At 43.4% G+C, this 17,578-nt stretch overlaps 1 protein-coding gene across 3 annotated transcripts in view; it reads right to left on the minus strand.

Moving 5' to 3' along the window:
• The window catches only part of CXADR (CXADR Ig-like cell adhesion molecule), a 64,879-nt gene that overhangs the window by 28,702 nt on the left and 18,599 nt on the right, over positions 1-17,578 (minus strand). For all 3 annotated transcript variants that reach the window (XM_019962017.2, XM_019961969.2, XM_019961882.2), the window contains exons 2-3: positions 11,572-11,738; positions 5,173-5,377 (exon numbers count right to left, since the gene is read on the minus strand). In XM_019962017.2, coding sequence (XP_019817576.1) covers positions 5,173-5,377; positions 11,572-11,738 — 372 coding nt within the window. The remainder of the gene's footprint in view (positions 1-5,172; positions 5,378-11,571; positions 11,739-17,578) is intronic.

Here is a 17,578-nt window from a genome sequence, read left to right on the forward strand (position 1 = left end):
AAGATTTTACCAATACTAGTTCTGAGTGTCGCCTAGGAGTACAAGTGTGCTAAGTTGCTTCAGTCGTGTCCAACTCTGTGCAACCCCATAGACTGTAGCCCACCAGGCTCCTCTGTCCATGAGATTCTCCAGGCAGGAATACTGGAATGAGTTGCCATATCCTCCTCCAGGGGATCTTCCCAACCCAAGGACTGAACTCGAGTCTCTGATGTCTCCTGTGTTGGCAGGCAGGCATTTTACCACTAGTGACACCTGGGAAACCCTGCCTAGGGGTGGCTACCTGCTTTCCAAAGGGAGGAGAAAGTGCAAGCCTTTTACATGGCAACCCCAACCACTAACCATATTATAATTTTACCATCCCAATATAGGGAAGATGAACTCTTAATCCATTACACCTTGCTGGACTGAAAGATAAAACCAGAAAGGGAACAAAGATCAAGTTTTATCACCTAACACTTCTTTGGTCTGGGGCTCCAGGATACCCAGCCATTGTCCTCAGAACATCTGTCCCCATGTTTAGTGACAAAACCAACAAATAATCCTTCTCAGTTAAAGATCTATGACTTTCAACTTGCACTTGGTTGGCATCCCACCAATTCAGTAATGCTGTGTTCCATCTGTGTGTTATATCATCATCCCTCCAAGCTAGGGGCCCACTACCTCAGACTACAGAAAATACTCCAAATCTCTATTTGGGACAGAATATACTTTTATCATCATGTGATCCACCCAGGAATAGTATTTTTGTTTGGTTCAAAATACCTTGACTTCTGGTGAAAATCCATGCATAGATGCTAAAAATCAATAGGCAAAAAGTTTGAGGAGAAAGGATATTTTCAAAGTCTCAAAGTGGCTCCCCGACTGGGATTTTTTTTTTAAGTTTTCAAATTTTTGTTTTATATACAAAGAGCTGGTATTGGGGATTTGGGGGGGGGGGGTGGTATTTTTCAATCCCAGAGGGAAAATTAGTAATTTTATAATGGAGAAATCTATCAGATAAAATTTAAACCAAGTGATCATGGTTAACAATAAGATAGAACAACATGTGCCCCTTGACATTAACTTGAGGAGACTAAAGGGAACATCAATTCAGCATGGACCTTCGACTTGACAGGGGAACAAACAGGCACTAATGGGAAGCTATAAAATTCAAATTAGGCCCATAATTAATAGTATAGCTTCAATACTAATTTCTTGGTTTTAGTTCAGTTCAGTTCAGTCACTCAGTCATGTCCAAGTCTTTGCGACCCCATGAATCGCAGCACGCCAGGCCTCCCTGTCCATCACCAACTCCCTTCACTCAGACTCATGATGCCATCCAGCCATCTCATCCTCTGTCGTCCCCTTCTCCTCCTGCCCCCAATCCCTCCCAGCATCAGAGTCTTTTCCAATGAGTCAACTCTTCGCATGAGGTGGCCAAAGTACTGGAGTTTCAGCTTCAGCATCATTCCCTCCAAAGAAATCCCAGGGCTGATCTCCTTTAGAATGGACTGGTTGGATCTTTGGTTTTAGTAGTTGTATTATGATTTTGCAAAATGTTATCATTAGGAAAAATTAGGTAATGGGTACACTCTCATCAACTTTCTGCTAGTTTTCCAACTTGTCTGTAAAACTAAAATTATTTCAGAATAAAAAGTGAAAAAAAAAAAAACAAATAAATCCCAGTGTTGACTGAATCCCTGCACATGCCCTTCTCGTGGTGCAGGTGCAGTCTGAGTACACCATATACAAAATAGCCAAGTCTATTTACACCAAAAGTTCCCAGTTACAGGTTTTTCTGGAGTTCCCAGGGAAGGCGCTGGCAGTGAGCAGCCCCCATACTAACCCTTGTCATCACCCGCCCTGTCCAGCTTCTTTACTGAGTTGCATCCACATGTACAGCTGGAGCATCTGAAAGAGCAGGGCGGGCCCTAGCAACAGAGCATGGGATATCAACACGCCACCCCTCACACCCAGGCAGCTAACAGTCATCCCCGTTTATGTCTGTACAGCAACCAGGGCTCTGAACAAGCTTTCTTTTTTTTTTTTTAATTGTTTTTTGGCTGTGCCATGTGGATCTTAGTTCCCCAACCAGAGATGGAAGCTGTGACCCTTGCATCGGGAACTCAGAGTCTTAATCACTGGACCACCAGGGAAGTTCCCGAACAAGTTTTTATTACTATGGGGACACCATGGTGGCACCTACAGATTTCAGACAAGCAAATCGAAGTATCAGGCCGAGCCTCTGACAGTGAGGCAATCAAAAGCTCCACTGGACAGTCTGGTCTCTATAAGGCATTTTGTTTAATCTTTCCTCCAGATTGCCTAAGCAGTAATTTCAGGAAAAAAGCAAACAAGTTTCTATCCAGCTCTCACTTGCAAGAGAAACGTCTAGTGTTTTCTGCCACAGTGGTCCTGACTCATCTGAAAACATGGAGGAGAGATGAAGAAATTCTCCTCTGGCTCTGAGACAGTCTCACCAGGTCAGAGGTCATCCCTGCTTTCCCCTTCGGCCACCACTGTCCCCTCTCTCCCCTCACCCCTCGTTCAGTCTCTCCCTGCCCCTTGGTTTAACACCAGGCCTTGCTTGGCCATGGTGTTCCCAGACAGAGCTGACCAAAGGAGTTACAGTGTCAGTGTTTCCACCCATCCAGGCTGAGGACGAAGATGTCAGAGGTGTGAGGTTTAATGTAAAAGGCCATCCCTCCTGCCCGACAGTCACGGTTGCTGCCTCGGGTGTGCCTGGCCAGAGTCTACGACAGCCCCTACGAGATCTTTCTCTCACACACATACACGCAGATACACAGAGTATCTGTCCACACCTCTTTTGGGAACATGTGCCCCAATTACATCCTTCCCAGTGTACCTGCCCGCATCAAACAGGGACTCCACAGTAAATAATTCTGACAAATATGTATCATCTGCTTGGTATATCAGGAACCAGTTAAAATTCCATATATATCCTAACTCAACGCTTCCTGGAAAGCAGTGACTGTAGCCCGCCAGGCTCCTCTGTCCATGGAATTCTCCAGGCATGAATACTGGAATGGGAGGCCATTCCTTCCTCCAGGGGATCTTCCCGACCCAGGGATCCAACCCATGTCTCCTGCACTGCAGGCAGATTCTTTACCCTCTGAAATCACCAGGGAAGCCCCAAAGAAGATATACTCAGAGTTATAATTTCAGGTATGCCACGTTCTGGGATAAGAGCTCAGACAAGTTATTAAACTTTTACCAGCTTTCACATTTATAAAAAAGAAAGGCAACTCCACGTTTGCTGAATATAGACACAAAAGGCTAGAACTTCCAATGTTACCATATTGCCTTTCCCAGGTCCTCTTCAGGTTCACTTGCTTTCATATTCTGAATGAGTTCCACTCAGCATGGAGTGCCTCTTACCAGGACGCCCTTGACGACGTTGCCAAAAGACTGCCTTATCAATCACGACAACCCTGGGAGTTGTTGCTAGGATGCACAAAAATTAGTCTCTACTGGCTATTTTTTGGGGCTCCAAAATCACTGCAAATGGTGATTGCAGCCATGAAATTAAAAGACACTTACTCCTTGGAAGGAAAGTTATAACTAACCTAGATAGCATATTAAAACACAGACATTACTTTGCCAACAAAGGTCCGTCTAGTCAAGGCTATGGTTTTTCCAGTAGTCATGTATGGATGTGAGAGTTGGACTAGGAAGAAAGCTGAGCGCCGAAGAACTGATACTTTTGAACTGTGGTGTTGGAGAAGACCCTTGAGAGTCCCTTGGACAGCAAGAAGATCCACCCAGTCCATTGTAAAGATCAGTCCTGGGTGTTCATTGGAAGGACTGATGCTGAAGCTGAAACTCCAATACTTTGGCCACCTGATACGAAGAGCTGACTGATTGAAAAGACCCTGATGCTGTGAAAGATTGAGGCCAGGAGGAGAAGGGGACGACAGAGGATGAGATGGTTGGATGGCATCACTGACTCAATGGACATGAGTTTGGGTGGACTCCGGGAGTTGGTGATGGACAGGGAGGCCTGGTGTGCTGCGGTTCATGGCATCACAGAGTCGGACACGACTGAGTGACTGGACTGAACTGAACTGACCTGCTCTAAGTAAGTCTGGAATCCGACACACTTAACCCCTGCTCAGTTCTCTAAATTAAAAGGAACAAAAGGTAGAAGTTGATGTGAGGGAGACTTGTGCAGATGAGTTATTTCCAGGGATATGGAAGGCAATTTCGGCAGTTAGCATTTCCTATGTAAAGTGGGTCCCCAAGTATCCCCCAAACCTGACACTTTAGGTCACACGGGAATTTACTGTCATATAATAGTGCCAGACTGTTGAGATTCTCTACATGGCAATGCATTGTACTTTTGGGCAAAGCTACCACAGCAAGATTTGAGAAGTATATTTCTGAGCAGTACCTTTCAGAGTTTCTCAGTTTGCAGGGCTTAAGGGTGCTTGTGCATGACCACAAAATCTAGAGAAGGATAATAAACTTTTCAGTCTATGATGTTCACAAAGCAGCTTATACTTATTCTTCTTCTTAACTGTCCTGGAGAGCTACATCCTAGTGGCCATCTGTCTAACCTCCTTACTTTTAAGGATGAAAAAAAAAAGCATCCCATGATGCTCAGGGAAGTTAAAGGACTGTCCGGGGTCTAATGGCCTTACCCCAATTCAATATTCCAGCTACCATATTCCATCTCCTCTACTCTAAATACTCCAATTATTCATCATAGAAATCTCATTTATTCCTTGGGATATGCAGTTTGATAAAGCTTAAAGCACACGTCACAATTTTGAGCTGAATGAGACTGCATAGAGATTTAATGATTATCATTTTTATGCTTCAAATATGTAGGCTGACGCCCAGGCAATGAAGAGGTTCTATTTAATTCCCAGGACAAACCTGAGAACAAGGCAAAAAGTCTGGATCCCCTACCCCTGCCTTACAGTTCATCTCCCATATCACAGAACTCCTTCATTTACTTTCAAATGCTTTCATGAACTTCACGAAGAAGCTGTTCACTTATTTTTTCTATATAAGAAAAAAAATTGCCAGCTTTATGCTATTTGAGGACAGTGTGTCAAATATTTAAACGTACTACCCTAGAATTCTAAGTTCTGTCTCACGTAAATGCTGCTACTACAGTACTGTGATCCCTTACCCTGTTAATAAGTAACACTGATACAAATAACTTACCAAGAACTGTCAGCTGAATCTTCTTATTTCCAACACCAGGAGCTTTTTTCACTTTGCACTGATATGTGCCAATATCTGACAGCTGTAAATTTGTCACATTTATTGAAGCATCACCAGATTTGAGATCATTACTTGTAAAATGTACTCGTCCTTTCAGGTCTTGATAGTAGTCATCATAAATTTTGTCTCCGGAATATAAAATAATCTGAAAGAAAGACAAAATAAGACAATGAGAAAACAAGCAAGCAAGTCAACTCCCTGTCTTGTTAAAGGAGTTCTAGATACACCACAGTACTGTAGGGATCCAAAAAAAAAAACAAGAACACAATATCCTGAGGAATCTACAATTATTCAAACCACAGGTTAAGAAAACGGAAGGAGAATGTGAGGGCTGTTTGCGACATCTGTCAGCCCACTGATAGGCGGGGCTGATTCAGCTGATCTGGCTGGCTAGATTAGCCCCTCCCTCCCTCACCACTCCAGGAGCGCCCCTCCTGAAGCTGCACATTCGGTGGGAGATGAAGACCATCCCCGATAGAGGAGGATCGGTCTTCAGTCAAGGGTATAAAGAGTACCTGTGCTCCCCTACTAGAATCTCCAAACGAGCTCTCAAGAAAACGGAAAGAGGCCAATATGATCCTTAAGTATGGTCACTCGTGGTCATTACAGATAGGGAAACCAAGACCCGACATGATTAAATAATACAGCCCTCTATGCGAGCCATTCGGTGAGACCCACAAGTGCGTGGATTTGTGAATTCTTATACACTGTTTTTCAGCTGCCTCAGAGAAAGAAGTATGCCAATCAACTGTATAAAATCAGGTTATCAACCACCATCACTACTCCCCAAAGAGGGCTTATGATCATTTACCTGTGGAACTTCAGAACAGTAACAACGACAAAGACATTTTTTTATCTTAATATACTAAGCTGGGGGCACTTGAAGGTTCCAGGCTATAACATATAAAATCATAAACCTGTTAAGATGTGTCTGCCCAGCCTGGTTAACAGGACCTTCCAATTAATCTTCAGTGACTAAAAGCAAAGACCCTTCCTAACCTCACTGAGTTTTCTGAACCACTGCTGTAGGCTTTGATTCATTTTTAACTATCACTAAAATTAATTTATTGACTATGCCAAAGCCTTTGACTGTGTAGATCACAATAAACTGTGGAAAATTCTGAAAGAGATGGGAATACCAGACCACCTGACCTGCCTGTTGAGAAACCTATATGCAGGTCAGGAAGCAACAGTTAGAGCTGGACATGGAACAACAGACTGGTTCCAAATAGGAAAAGGAGTATGTCAAGGCTGTATATTGTCACCCTGCTTATTTAACTTATTTGCAGAGTACATCATGAGAAACGCTGGGCTGGAAGAAGCACAAGCTGGAATCAAGATTGCCAGGAGAAATATCAATAACCTCAGATATCCAGATGATACCACCCTTATGGCAGAAAGTGAAGAGGAACTAAAAGCCTCTTGATGAAAGTGAAAGAGGAGAGTGAAAAAGTTGGCTTAAAGCTCAACATTCAGAAAACAAAGATCATAGCATCTGATCCCATCACTTCATGGGAAATAGATGGGGAAACAGTGGAAACAGTGTCAGACTTTATTTTGGGGGGCTCCAAAATCACTGCAGATGGTGACTGCAGCCAAGAAATTAAAAGACGCTTACTCCTTGGAAGAAAAGTTATGACCAACCTAGATAGCATATTCAAAAGCTAGAGACATTACTTTGCCAACAAAAGTCCGTCTAGTCAAGGCTATGGTTTTTCCAGTAGTCACGTATGGATGTGAGAGTTGGACTGTGAAGAAAGCTGAGCGCCGAAGAATTGATACTTTTGAACTGTGGTGTTGGAGAAGACTCTTGAGAGTCCCTTGGACTGCAGGGAGATCCAACCAGTCCATCCTAAAGGAGATCAGTCCTGGGTGTTCACTGGAAGGACTGATGCTGAAGCTGAAACTCCAGTACTTTGGCCACCTCATGAGAAGAGTTGACTCACTGGAAAGACTCTGATGCTGGGAGGGATTGGGGGCAGGAAGAGAAGGGGATGACAGAGGATGAGATGGCTGGATGGCATCACCGACTCAACAGACATGAGTTTGAGTGAACTCTGGGAGTTGGTGATGGACAGGGAGGCCTGGCGTGCTGCGATTCATGGGGTCGCAAAGAGTCGGACACAACTGAGTGACTGAACTGAAAATTAATTTAAATACTTCCTACGTTTTATTCACTCATGAAGTCCTTCATTCTGGCCATCTGAGACCCAAGGGCCAAAGAGCAATAGTACCAAACTTAAATAATAATCAGAAAACTATAGCATACATCCTGCAGACCATTTAGCTCGTATGTTCAGTAAGATCAGAACTGGCATTATGTGTAGGAATTTCTCCAGAGCACAGACTTGGGTTTTCTTTCATGACCTCCTCTACCATGTTGACCCTGCTCCTAATTCACTGAAGATCTTCTGGATACATATTAAGAGTCAGCACTGAGGAAGCACCCAATATCAGCTTGCTAAGTAAATAAAAGCGGTTGAAGGGTCCACAGCTGACTTGCTCCGTAAACACAAGCCATCACTTTATTTGCTCCATCTCTGCCCACATCCAACTGTCAACAGCTTCAACAGCAGTACTGAGAACTCCTTAAGTGTATCTTCCTCTGTATTAACCAATGGACTCTCCTGTTGTGAAAAGCCAGGAAGTGCAACCCATGATACTTTGAACCCCTCATTTTCACACACACACATGCCTTTCTAGTCATCAGTCCTTAAGTTGTGTCCGACTCTTTGCAAACCCATGAACCATAGACTGCCAGCATCCTCTGTCCGTGGGATTTCTCAGTCAAGAATACTGGAGTGGATTGCCATTTCCTTCCCCAGGGGATCTTCCTGAACCTGGGATCGAACTGGAGTCTCCTGCATTGGCAGGCGGATTCTTTACCACTGAGCCATCTGGAAGCCCAGCCTTTCAAAGAGGGCCTGACAAATGTGTCTTCACAGTCAGTCATTTTTGTAAACTAACTTGGTCATGTTCTCATGAAAAAAATTTTAGGAACAGTAGCTAAGAAATGGGGAAGTAACATGTACCAGGCAACTTTGATTCCTCTTTACAGCCCAATGGGGATGGAGGCACGATCCACATTTAACCTTTTAACCCTGCGGAAGGCAGTGGCTGTCACAGACAAACTCTTTCAATCATACGGCTGCAATGCAAACCAGATCCATCCAGTCTGGCATTGCAGGCTGCCTGCATGAACATTTCTGTATGACTTGTAGACTCAGAAAACACTAAAGCATACAGTATTTTCAGAAAATTCTTATCACAACCCTGAAAAGCAGGTGTACCTGTTCTTAGTTTCCTCATATGATATGAGGAAACAGAGGCTTATGAAATATGGGAGGCAGTACATGATACTGCAAAAGATAATCCAGACGGGATCAGGGCTGGGGGTGGGAGGAGTAGTCAGGAGAGATCTGGGCTCAAAACCCTCGCTGTGTCTGTTGCCAGCTATGTGACCCTGGGCATGCTCCTTCAAATTCCTGGGCCTCCTTTTCCTCCTCCTCGAATGTATAATGATCTTCATTCTGGGGTGTTGTTTTAAAACTTAAGTAGGTATATATAATTAAAGTATATAAAACCCTGTCCAGGGTTTATAAAGCATATAAAGCCCAGCACACGGTAAGTGCATGAGTACATCATAACTGCTGATTAAAGAGATCACACAGGCAATGAGGAGGGAAATTTGTCCAGCCCAGGCCCCCATCACACTGCCTGCTAGCTTAAAAGAAGGATTTAGCGAGCGTTATAATACAGCTGTAATTCTGTACGCACATCCTCCTATGCATCAATCTCTCCCTAACCCTTCTTTCTTTTGGACTTATTTACTGTGCTTTAGGTTACAGGCTGGTGTCTTAACCAGAAACGGACACTTCAGCCCAGCACCCACTATCACATCTGTCTCTCAGGTCCTGTGGACAGTGAGGCTGGGCCTCCCACTTAGCACAGAAGTCCTTGGATTCTCCTTCCCTGAATGGAAACATGAGGCTGCAGGACACACTGGCCTTTTTGGTCTCGAGAGGCGCCGTGTCACAGGGCTTCACCCCTGAGCCTTAAGCCAGGATCTGTGCTCTCCATTCTCGCATCTTAACCATGGAACCAGAGTCCTAGATTCTAAAGGAGGTGGGCACTTCACTGGCAAAGGAATGAGGGGCGTGCAGGCGCTCAGGCAGAAGCCTGAGTTCAGGGTGTCGGCACTGTCATGGAAAGAGGGGAGGAATGAAGAGCAAGATGGGAGGGGGACAGGGTATCTGGGCTGAGTAGACAGGAGGAGTCAGGCTCAATTTCTTTTCCTTCAGGGAGAGAAGGAAGTTCTCATACCAGAATCAGGGTAGAGATATACCCTTGGAGGGAGTGGCCCCAGCCATTTACAACTCAGGAAAGCACCTTAATTTTTTCCTTCACAAAAACATCATGGGCACACTACTTGTATTTGCCAAAAACAGTTAATTACCTAACTGCACTGATTCAGCCACAGACTGCCTGGATAACCCCCTTTTTGAATATGGACAACAAGTAAAAATTTCTCTTCCAAATATATATATATATATATATGTATATATATTGTACATTACTCCAAATATTTGAACTTCTTTTTCTCTCCCTGGTTTAATAGTATTTGTTAACACTGTCGTATTTTTAAGTATGTCAGACAAAGCTGATATGAAGCATTCTAAATGAAGTGAAATATTATGGTACCATTAAAAGGCAAAGTGTGATACATTATTTGCAGACTGGGCTGAAATTGCGCCCCACAGGGTTAATGGAAACTGGTGACTAACAGGAAGTCTTGAGCTTGTCTTACAGAATAGCATACAAGAGAACAGCTTATAAAAACTCCTCCACGTGTATCCTGCCTTCGCTGACCAAGCGTGCCTTAATTATTTTTTTAATTCCTTGATCACCTTTATAAAAATGCCTCTGATTATGGGTCACAGAGTAATGGGGTTTTCTACATTAGGTCCCTGTTAAGGTGTAACTAGAAAAAATTCTGTAACAATACAGTCATCCCTAGGTAACCATAGGGTGGGGGGTTGGTTCTAGGACCTCATCCCTTTTCCCCTTCCCTTCCTCAGATGCCAAAATCCACAGATACTCAGCTCCCTCAAGTAAGATGGCATACATATATTGTTGTTTAGTCACTAAAGTCGTATTCAACCCTTCTGTGACCCACCAGGCTCCTCTGTCCACGGGATTTCCCAGGCAAGAATACTGGAGCAGGTGTCGCCATTTCTCCAGGGGATCTTCCTGAACCAGGAATCGAACCTGTGTCTCCTGCATTATTAGCAAGTGGGTTCTTTACCACTGAGCCACCAGGGAAGTCTGACGTACTTATGAGATGGTAAAGCATATGCATCCTCCCATATTTTTATCTAGATGACCTATGATGGCATCCCTGACATGTCACGCACATCCCTGTGGACTAACATGCCTGCTCCGTACACGTCTCCCATGCCCCCGGGCCACACACACTTCCAAGGCCAGATTTTCAGAACATTCCCAAGCTCCTCTTCTTCCTTGCAGCCTTCTCTAAGTCTGGTGACCTTTCCTTCCTCTGAAATCTGAGGTCACTTATCCATTATCCCATATACTTTATCCAGATTACCTTTATCTAGAATACTTAATACAATGTAAGTGCTATGTTAATTGTTGCTGGCATGTGGGAAGTTCAAGTTTTGCTGTCTGGAATATTCTGGAATTTTTTTTTTTCCTGAATGTTTTCAATCCATGATTGGTTTAATCCACCAATGCAGAACTCACAGATCTGGAGGGCCAACTGCTATTTTGTTTTTTAAGGCATTCAACACACAGGATATTTAACTTGCAAAAACATGGGAAATAGACTGTAATAATATGTACCTTCACTCCTCTGTTAGACTTGACCCTTATACTGGTGATGGAATCCTTGTGTGAAACTTGGAAATTCTATTCTCTCTAACCTTTCACAACGTCCAGTTTACCCCGGCGCCCCCTGACATGTCACGCACTTCCCTGCAGACTAACATGCCTACTCCCTACATGCCTCCCATGCCCCGGGCCACACACACTTCCAAGGCCAGATTATCAGAATATGCTCAAGCTCCCCTTCTTCCTTGCAGCCCTCTGTAAGAAGTCTGGTGACCTCTCCTTCCTCTGAAATCTGAGGTCACTTATCCATTTCACTCCATTACATCAGGGTGCTTACTTTCCAAGCATCTGCCTTTCTCCCCTACACTGCAAGCCGAGGAAGTCTCAGGCTTTCTTCACAGCTCCCCGTGTCCCCCCACCTGTGGTATCAACACAGTGACAGACACCAAACACAGGCTCCCCGACATCTGCCGAGTGAGCAGCACTTACCACTTGATCCACCTTCTGATTATCAGCTGGTGACAGCAGCCACTCGATGTCCAGAGGCCCCTGGTCTTCCGGACCCAGGGTAAATTTGCATGGCAAATAAGCAGTTTCCCCTTTGGCCTTTTCAATCATCTGTTCAGGAGTAGTGATACTCAACCCTCTGGTGAAATCTAGAAAATGAAACACAAATGGACTGAGCATCTGCTCCCAGGCTGGCAGCACCCTCAGGACACCTCGACTGTTCAGAGGCACCACAGGGGGTGGGGGAAACAGGACTTTACTGGGGACCAGAGTAATGAAACTCCAACTCAGTGGGTCCCAGGTTGTGTGTGTGCGCCTCTGTAGAAATAGAAATACTAATACACATCCTATTCAATACAATTTCGTTTCGGAGCACTGGAAACTTCCCAATATTATTTGGAATAACAGCATTCTCACATGAGTTAGAAGAACCTAACAGGATTTTTATTATCCAGGCAGGTGTTTAAAACTGAACCTGGCTAGAGTCTCTGAAAGGTCCGTCACATCAGTCTAATTCAAGGCCACATTAATTCATGCTTGCCATGGTGTCAGAAACACACTTGGAATTCCCATCACTGGGCACATGCTGACTGATGAATTCTGACACATTTTGTGTCCAGGCTTCTGGACACAACATAAAAATTTTTATTAAATTTGATTTTGTGACTTTTACTGAATGCTTAAACATATTTCTAAGCAATAAATTTTGATGACAATTCAAAAGGAGAAGAAACAGTGTCAATTTATATAGTTTTAAACATACCAAAATGTTGACCTCAATATTATCTATAAGACATTTCTTACTTTATCTCTTCCTATTTCCCTTCTGAAAAAGTCAAAGTTATTATATAATTTTAAGAAGACATCTTAAAATTCTGTAACTTATTTTCAAATTTGTATCCTATGAAATTTCCACTTAGATTACTAAGAGAATTAATGCTGAATACCAATATTTTAAAACTCTCTAAAAGCAAAAATAGATGTCCAGAGCTCCAAACAAAAATTCCAACATAGTTTCTTCTGACTGATTTTGTGAGATGGCTTAAACTCAGTACAATCCCATAAGAATTGAAAAAAATGTCTCCTCCTTATGGTTAATGACTTACTGTAACAAAACTAGTATCCATTACATGCATAAAAGATGGAACAAACTATGAATATAATGATGCTCTTTCTTACCTATAAGGGAAAAAAAAATCCAGTTTAATTACACACATAAAAATAGGTCTGTTCACTACTTATGCCTTATAGTAAGACTGCAGTTTGAACAGCCAACGATTTAACATAAAATGTAAATTCAGTCTGTAAATGAACTATTACACAAAACTTAATTTTTTTCTTACTATTTACACTATAAAAGTTTGCTCAGCACCAGTCTGTCACTGTATGTTTTCCTTGTGATAACCCAACATTTTGTTATGTGTAAAGTCAAATGTGTAATGAATGCAGATCTGAAGTTTCAAATGCACACACTGGTTTCTGTTTAGCAGCTCTACCACTTCGACCTCTGCATCATCCGACCCTGACTTTCAGGGCTGAAAGATGATCCGGAAGGGGCCCCAAGTGCTAAGATGATGATACATGGGGCTTGCCTCTCTCCCCTCTACCCGCCTCTCCCCGTTAACAATGTAAAAATAAACACAGAGCAAAATTAAAAGTAAATCCAGTCCTAATTCTCCATAATGATTTCATTGCTGGTTTTCCAATGATACATTCCAACAGAACAAGCCAAAATGAAGAATTGTATTATCGGCCATTATATGATCCTTCCTATTAGCCCTTACAAGAGGCTTAATACACATGGATTATCAGCTGTAATAAAATGTTAGTAAGGCTGAAACCAATAGATTTAAGAATGAAAGAAAAGTTACATTCAAGACCGTTTATGTTCATGCACCATCCTAAGCTTTTATCACATTTAAGTGCACTTATCAAACAGCAAATTAAAACTGGACACATGGTTTCCCTGGTAGCTCAGGGGTAAAAAATCTGCCTGCCAGTGCAGGAGACGCGTGCTTGATCCTTGGTCTGGGAAGATCCCACATGCTGCAGGGCAACTAAGCCTGTGTGCCATAACTGCTGAGCCTGTGCTCTGGAGCCCTGGAGCCACAACTGCTGAGCTCAGGTGCCCCAGAACCTGTGCTCCGCCACAGGAGAAACCACCGCAAGAGCCAGTGTACCGCAACTAGAGAGCAGCGCCCCCTGCTTGCTGCAACTAGAAAAATACCACGAAGCAACAGAGATCCAGCACAGCCAAAACTAATTTAAAAAAACAACAATAAACACTGGACACAGACTCTCTGCACAACTTCCCCTAAACGAGAGGCTGGCCTTGCTTTGGCCAATAGCCTGTGGCCTGAGTCCTGCTGAGCCTCCCGTGGCCAGGCTTCAGGAGGTGTTGCTGCCTCCACTCTGGCCCACTAGGACCCCTGCCACCTGCCACCATGTGCATGACAGGAGAGAGCTGAGGTGTGAGCACAGCAGCTACCAGTGCCCAACACACAGCCACCCTGGAACACAGGCCCAGCCCCACAACAGCCACCTGCAGCCCCAGGACTGAGCCCGGATAGGATCGTGAACTAACACATGATTGTTGTTTTAGAGCCTCTCAAGTTTGGGTTGGTTTGTTAAACAGCAAATATTAATGATACGCCATCCAAAATCTCTGATTCAGCCCAAATGAACTACTTACCATCCCCCAAAGTCCATACTACCCCAATCTCCATTTCATGTACACATTTCTAGTTTAGATGGTATGATTTGATACTTATGTGTATGCTGCTGCTGGTGCTAAGTCGCTTCAGTTGTGTCCGACTCTGTGCGACCCCACAGACGGCAGCCCACGAGGCTCCGCCATCCCTGGGATTCTCCAGGCAAGAACACTGGAATGGGTTGCCATTTCCTTCTCCAATGCATGAAAGTGAAAAGTGAAAGTGAAGTCGATCAGTCGTGTCAGACTCATAGCGACCCCGTGGACTGCAGCCCATCAGGCTCCTCCATCCATGGGATTTTCCAAGCAAGAGTACTGAAGTGGGGTGCCATTGCCTTCTCCGACTTATGTGTATAATTACAGCTAATTCTCCTGATTAATATTCAATTCTCTGAGTGAATACTTTCTATCATCTCTAATAACTCAGTTCCAGTCCTGCTTCATTCACTTAAGGCATTCTGCTATCTTTTCAGCCTACAATGATTTTTCTTTCTGCCTTTCTGGAATGCTCACAGTACTTTACTTTCTGCTATCTGTATTATCACTCATTTGGCACTCAGTGTATACTATTTTTTTATTTTCCCTTTTATAAACTTTACTGTGAAATTGACTCAGGCTCCATGGTTTTTGCCTCATCTTCCAGACATCAGTGAGCTTATCTTCCCATACCACCTTGTATGTTTAAGAAAAATTTTAAAATGTATACCCTGATTCACTATTAGCTCCATCAGGGTTTGGGGAAATTGTGGCATTTATCTCTTGCTGGGTTCCTTGCATATTAGTAGAAAATAAATGGTGGCTGGATTGTAAGTTTGATCAATTTTAGGAATGTTGAAAAAGAGCATTAATTTGTCAGCAGGTCCTATTTGAAGATCTCCTATCTACAGCTCCTGTAACTGTTGCCTGCATCTAATTGGCCTGGGAATGAATACCATAGAAATGATATAAGATAGAGAAGTCCATTTCAAATAAATCAAGACAGCTCAAAATTATGGAGGCAAAATATCTAAGAATGAAATTTGCTATAGAAAAAATAATTAAAACCTAGTTACTCTGTGCTTCAAGTTTTTATTTTATAAAAATCAAATGGAAAAGTTAAGAGGCATCGCTGAGACATCTAAACTGAGTAAAACTTGCAATCCTCCTAATTCATGTTCTCAGCACTGACACTACCATCATTAGAATGAAATGCAACTTTGTTCTCATGATAGTATCATCCACTCTTTCCTGTTTGATACATAAAATTACTTCTCTTTCAAAGAGTATCTTAGAAAACAGTTACATGTATATAAAAGTGATCTGGATAGACAAATTGTTAGCAGTTATTTTTCACAACAGAGATTTTAAGAAGGATGAGTTTTATAATGAGATTTCCTTAATATGTATACTGCTATAAGAAATTTTAAACAGACTCTTACAGACCTGCAGTACTTCTTTTTCCAAAAATGTTTAAAACATTCAACTACTCTTCATTGTGTTACACTAGAAAGGAATTAAAATCTCAGGATGGTACAAAACAGTTATTGGGTTTCCTAGCAACTCTGAAGGGGCCTCTCGGCATGCAGGCATGTTTTTCAATATTGATGCATGCATCAGTCACAAACTGTAGAAGACAAAGGCAGACACTTGGTCTCATGTAGCGTCTCTGGATATTCTTAATACTGCCCAATTCTATGTATGCAGCACATGAGGGATAATTTAACTCGTAAACTACTTTCAAGTTCAAACATGATCTCTAAACTAAATCACGTAACAAACCTTCTTAACAATTTTACTCAACCTTATATTCAGAGTGTGATGAAATACAACCTTATATTCAGAATGTGATGAAATAGGTAGCACATGATCAACCCTAAGTGTTTGCAGAGTCTTGTTAGTAAGAGCTCAGTACTGGATTATGTAAATAAACTAGCTGAGTCATGTCCCTTTTTGGCAGTGACTGAAATAACATCTCCCAGTTTTCTGCTTGCTTTTTCTAATCTCCAAATTCCGAATTCCTGCCGTGCAGTGAGCAGGCTGAGCTCAGATTCCGTAACACGTTCAGGCCTCTATTATCTCTCCCATAGGCTAAGCCTGAGGTCTTCCCTGCACCCACTCTACTTCATTCTAACCATCTCCATACTTCACCCAGTGTTCACTATTGCTTTTTCAACTGTATCACTGCCTGGTCTGAAAACCTCTGTGGGTCCACACTAGCTCAGATGCCTTTATTCTCCTCAGCACCCTTTATGACCAGGCACCTCCCCACCTTTAGCTGCTCAGTACCCCCACTCTCCGTGTGTACCTCAGCACTGAGCACCCACACACTTTATGACACTGCCTTCCCTGATCAAGCCCACCTTTTAGGGCAATTATGTTAGTTTGGTCTCAGGCCAGGCCCTTCCCCAGAAAGCATTCTTTGTGCCCAATTAAGGGGCCCCCTGGTGATTCAGTGATAAAGAATCTGCCTGCGATGCAGGTGACACAGGTTCGATCTCTGGGTTGGGAAGATCCCCTGGAAAAGGGAATGGCAACCTACAGTCTTCTTGCCTGGAGAATTCCATGGACTGAGAAGGACCTTGTGATCCTTGTGATCCCAAAGTCAAACATGACTGAGCAACTAAACAAGAGACTGAATCCAATAACAGCAGTCCAACAACTGACAAGCCAATGCAGAGTCATACATGCCCAAAGCTCCTAAGCAAGCACGCACTGCCTCAGAAAGACACACAGTAAAGAAGCAGCCTCAGTAAAACAGGATAAGTGCTCGTGATGGAGGCCTTATCGGTTGACTGACTGACTGGATAAGGCCTCCATCACGAGCACTTACCCTGTTTTACTGAGGCTGCTTCTTTACTGTACCCACTCCGGTGTTCCTGCCTGGGGAACCCCGGGGATGGCGGAGCCTGGTGGGCTGCCCACCAGGTGGGGACCAGAAGGCCCATAGCCCCCCAGGCTCTTCTGTCCAGGCAAGAATACTAGAGTGGGTTGCCATGCCCTCCTCCAGGGGATCTTCCAGACCCAGGAATCAAACCCGCGTCTCTTATGACTCCTGCACTGGCAAGTGGTTCTTTACCACTAGTGACACTTGGGAAGCGCTCTTTTGCAGAGAAGAAGCCAATACTGACTCCATGTTGGAATTGTTTCTTTAACTTGCTTTTGTTATTATAACCAAACAGAATGGCCTGCCCCTGAGACTCTTGGCCCTTCGCCTGCCTGTTAAACTAGAGTGCCTTTGTTCAGAACCCTGTCCACCTGTGCATGGCAGGAAGGAAGAAATTAACACATCCCTTGCCTGAG

The sequence above is a fragment of the Bos indicus genome, chromosome 1, assembly GCF_029378745.1.
Source record: "Bos indicus isolate NIAB-ARS_2022 breed Sahiwal x Tharparkar chromosome 1, NIAB-ARS_B.indTharparkar_mat_pri_1.0, whole genome shotgun sequence".
In the NCBI taxonomy this organism is placed as follows: Eukaryota; Metazoa; Chordata; class Mammalia; order Artiodactyla; family Bovidae; genus Bos; species Bos indicus.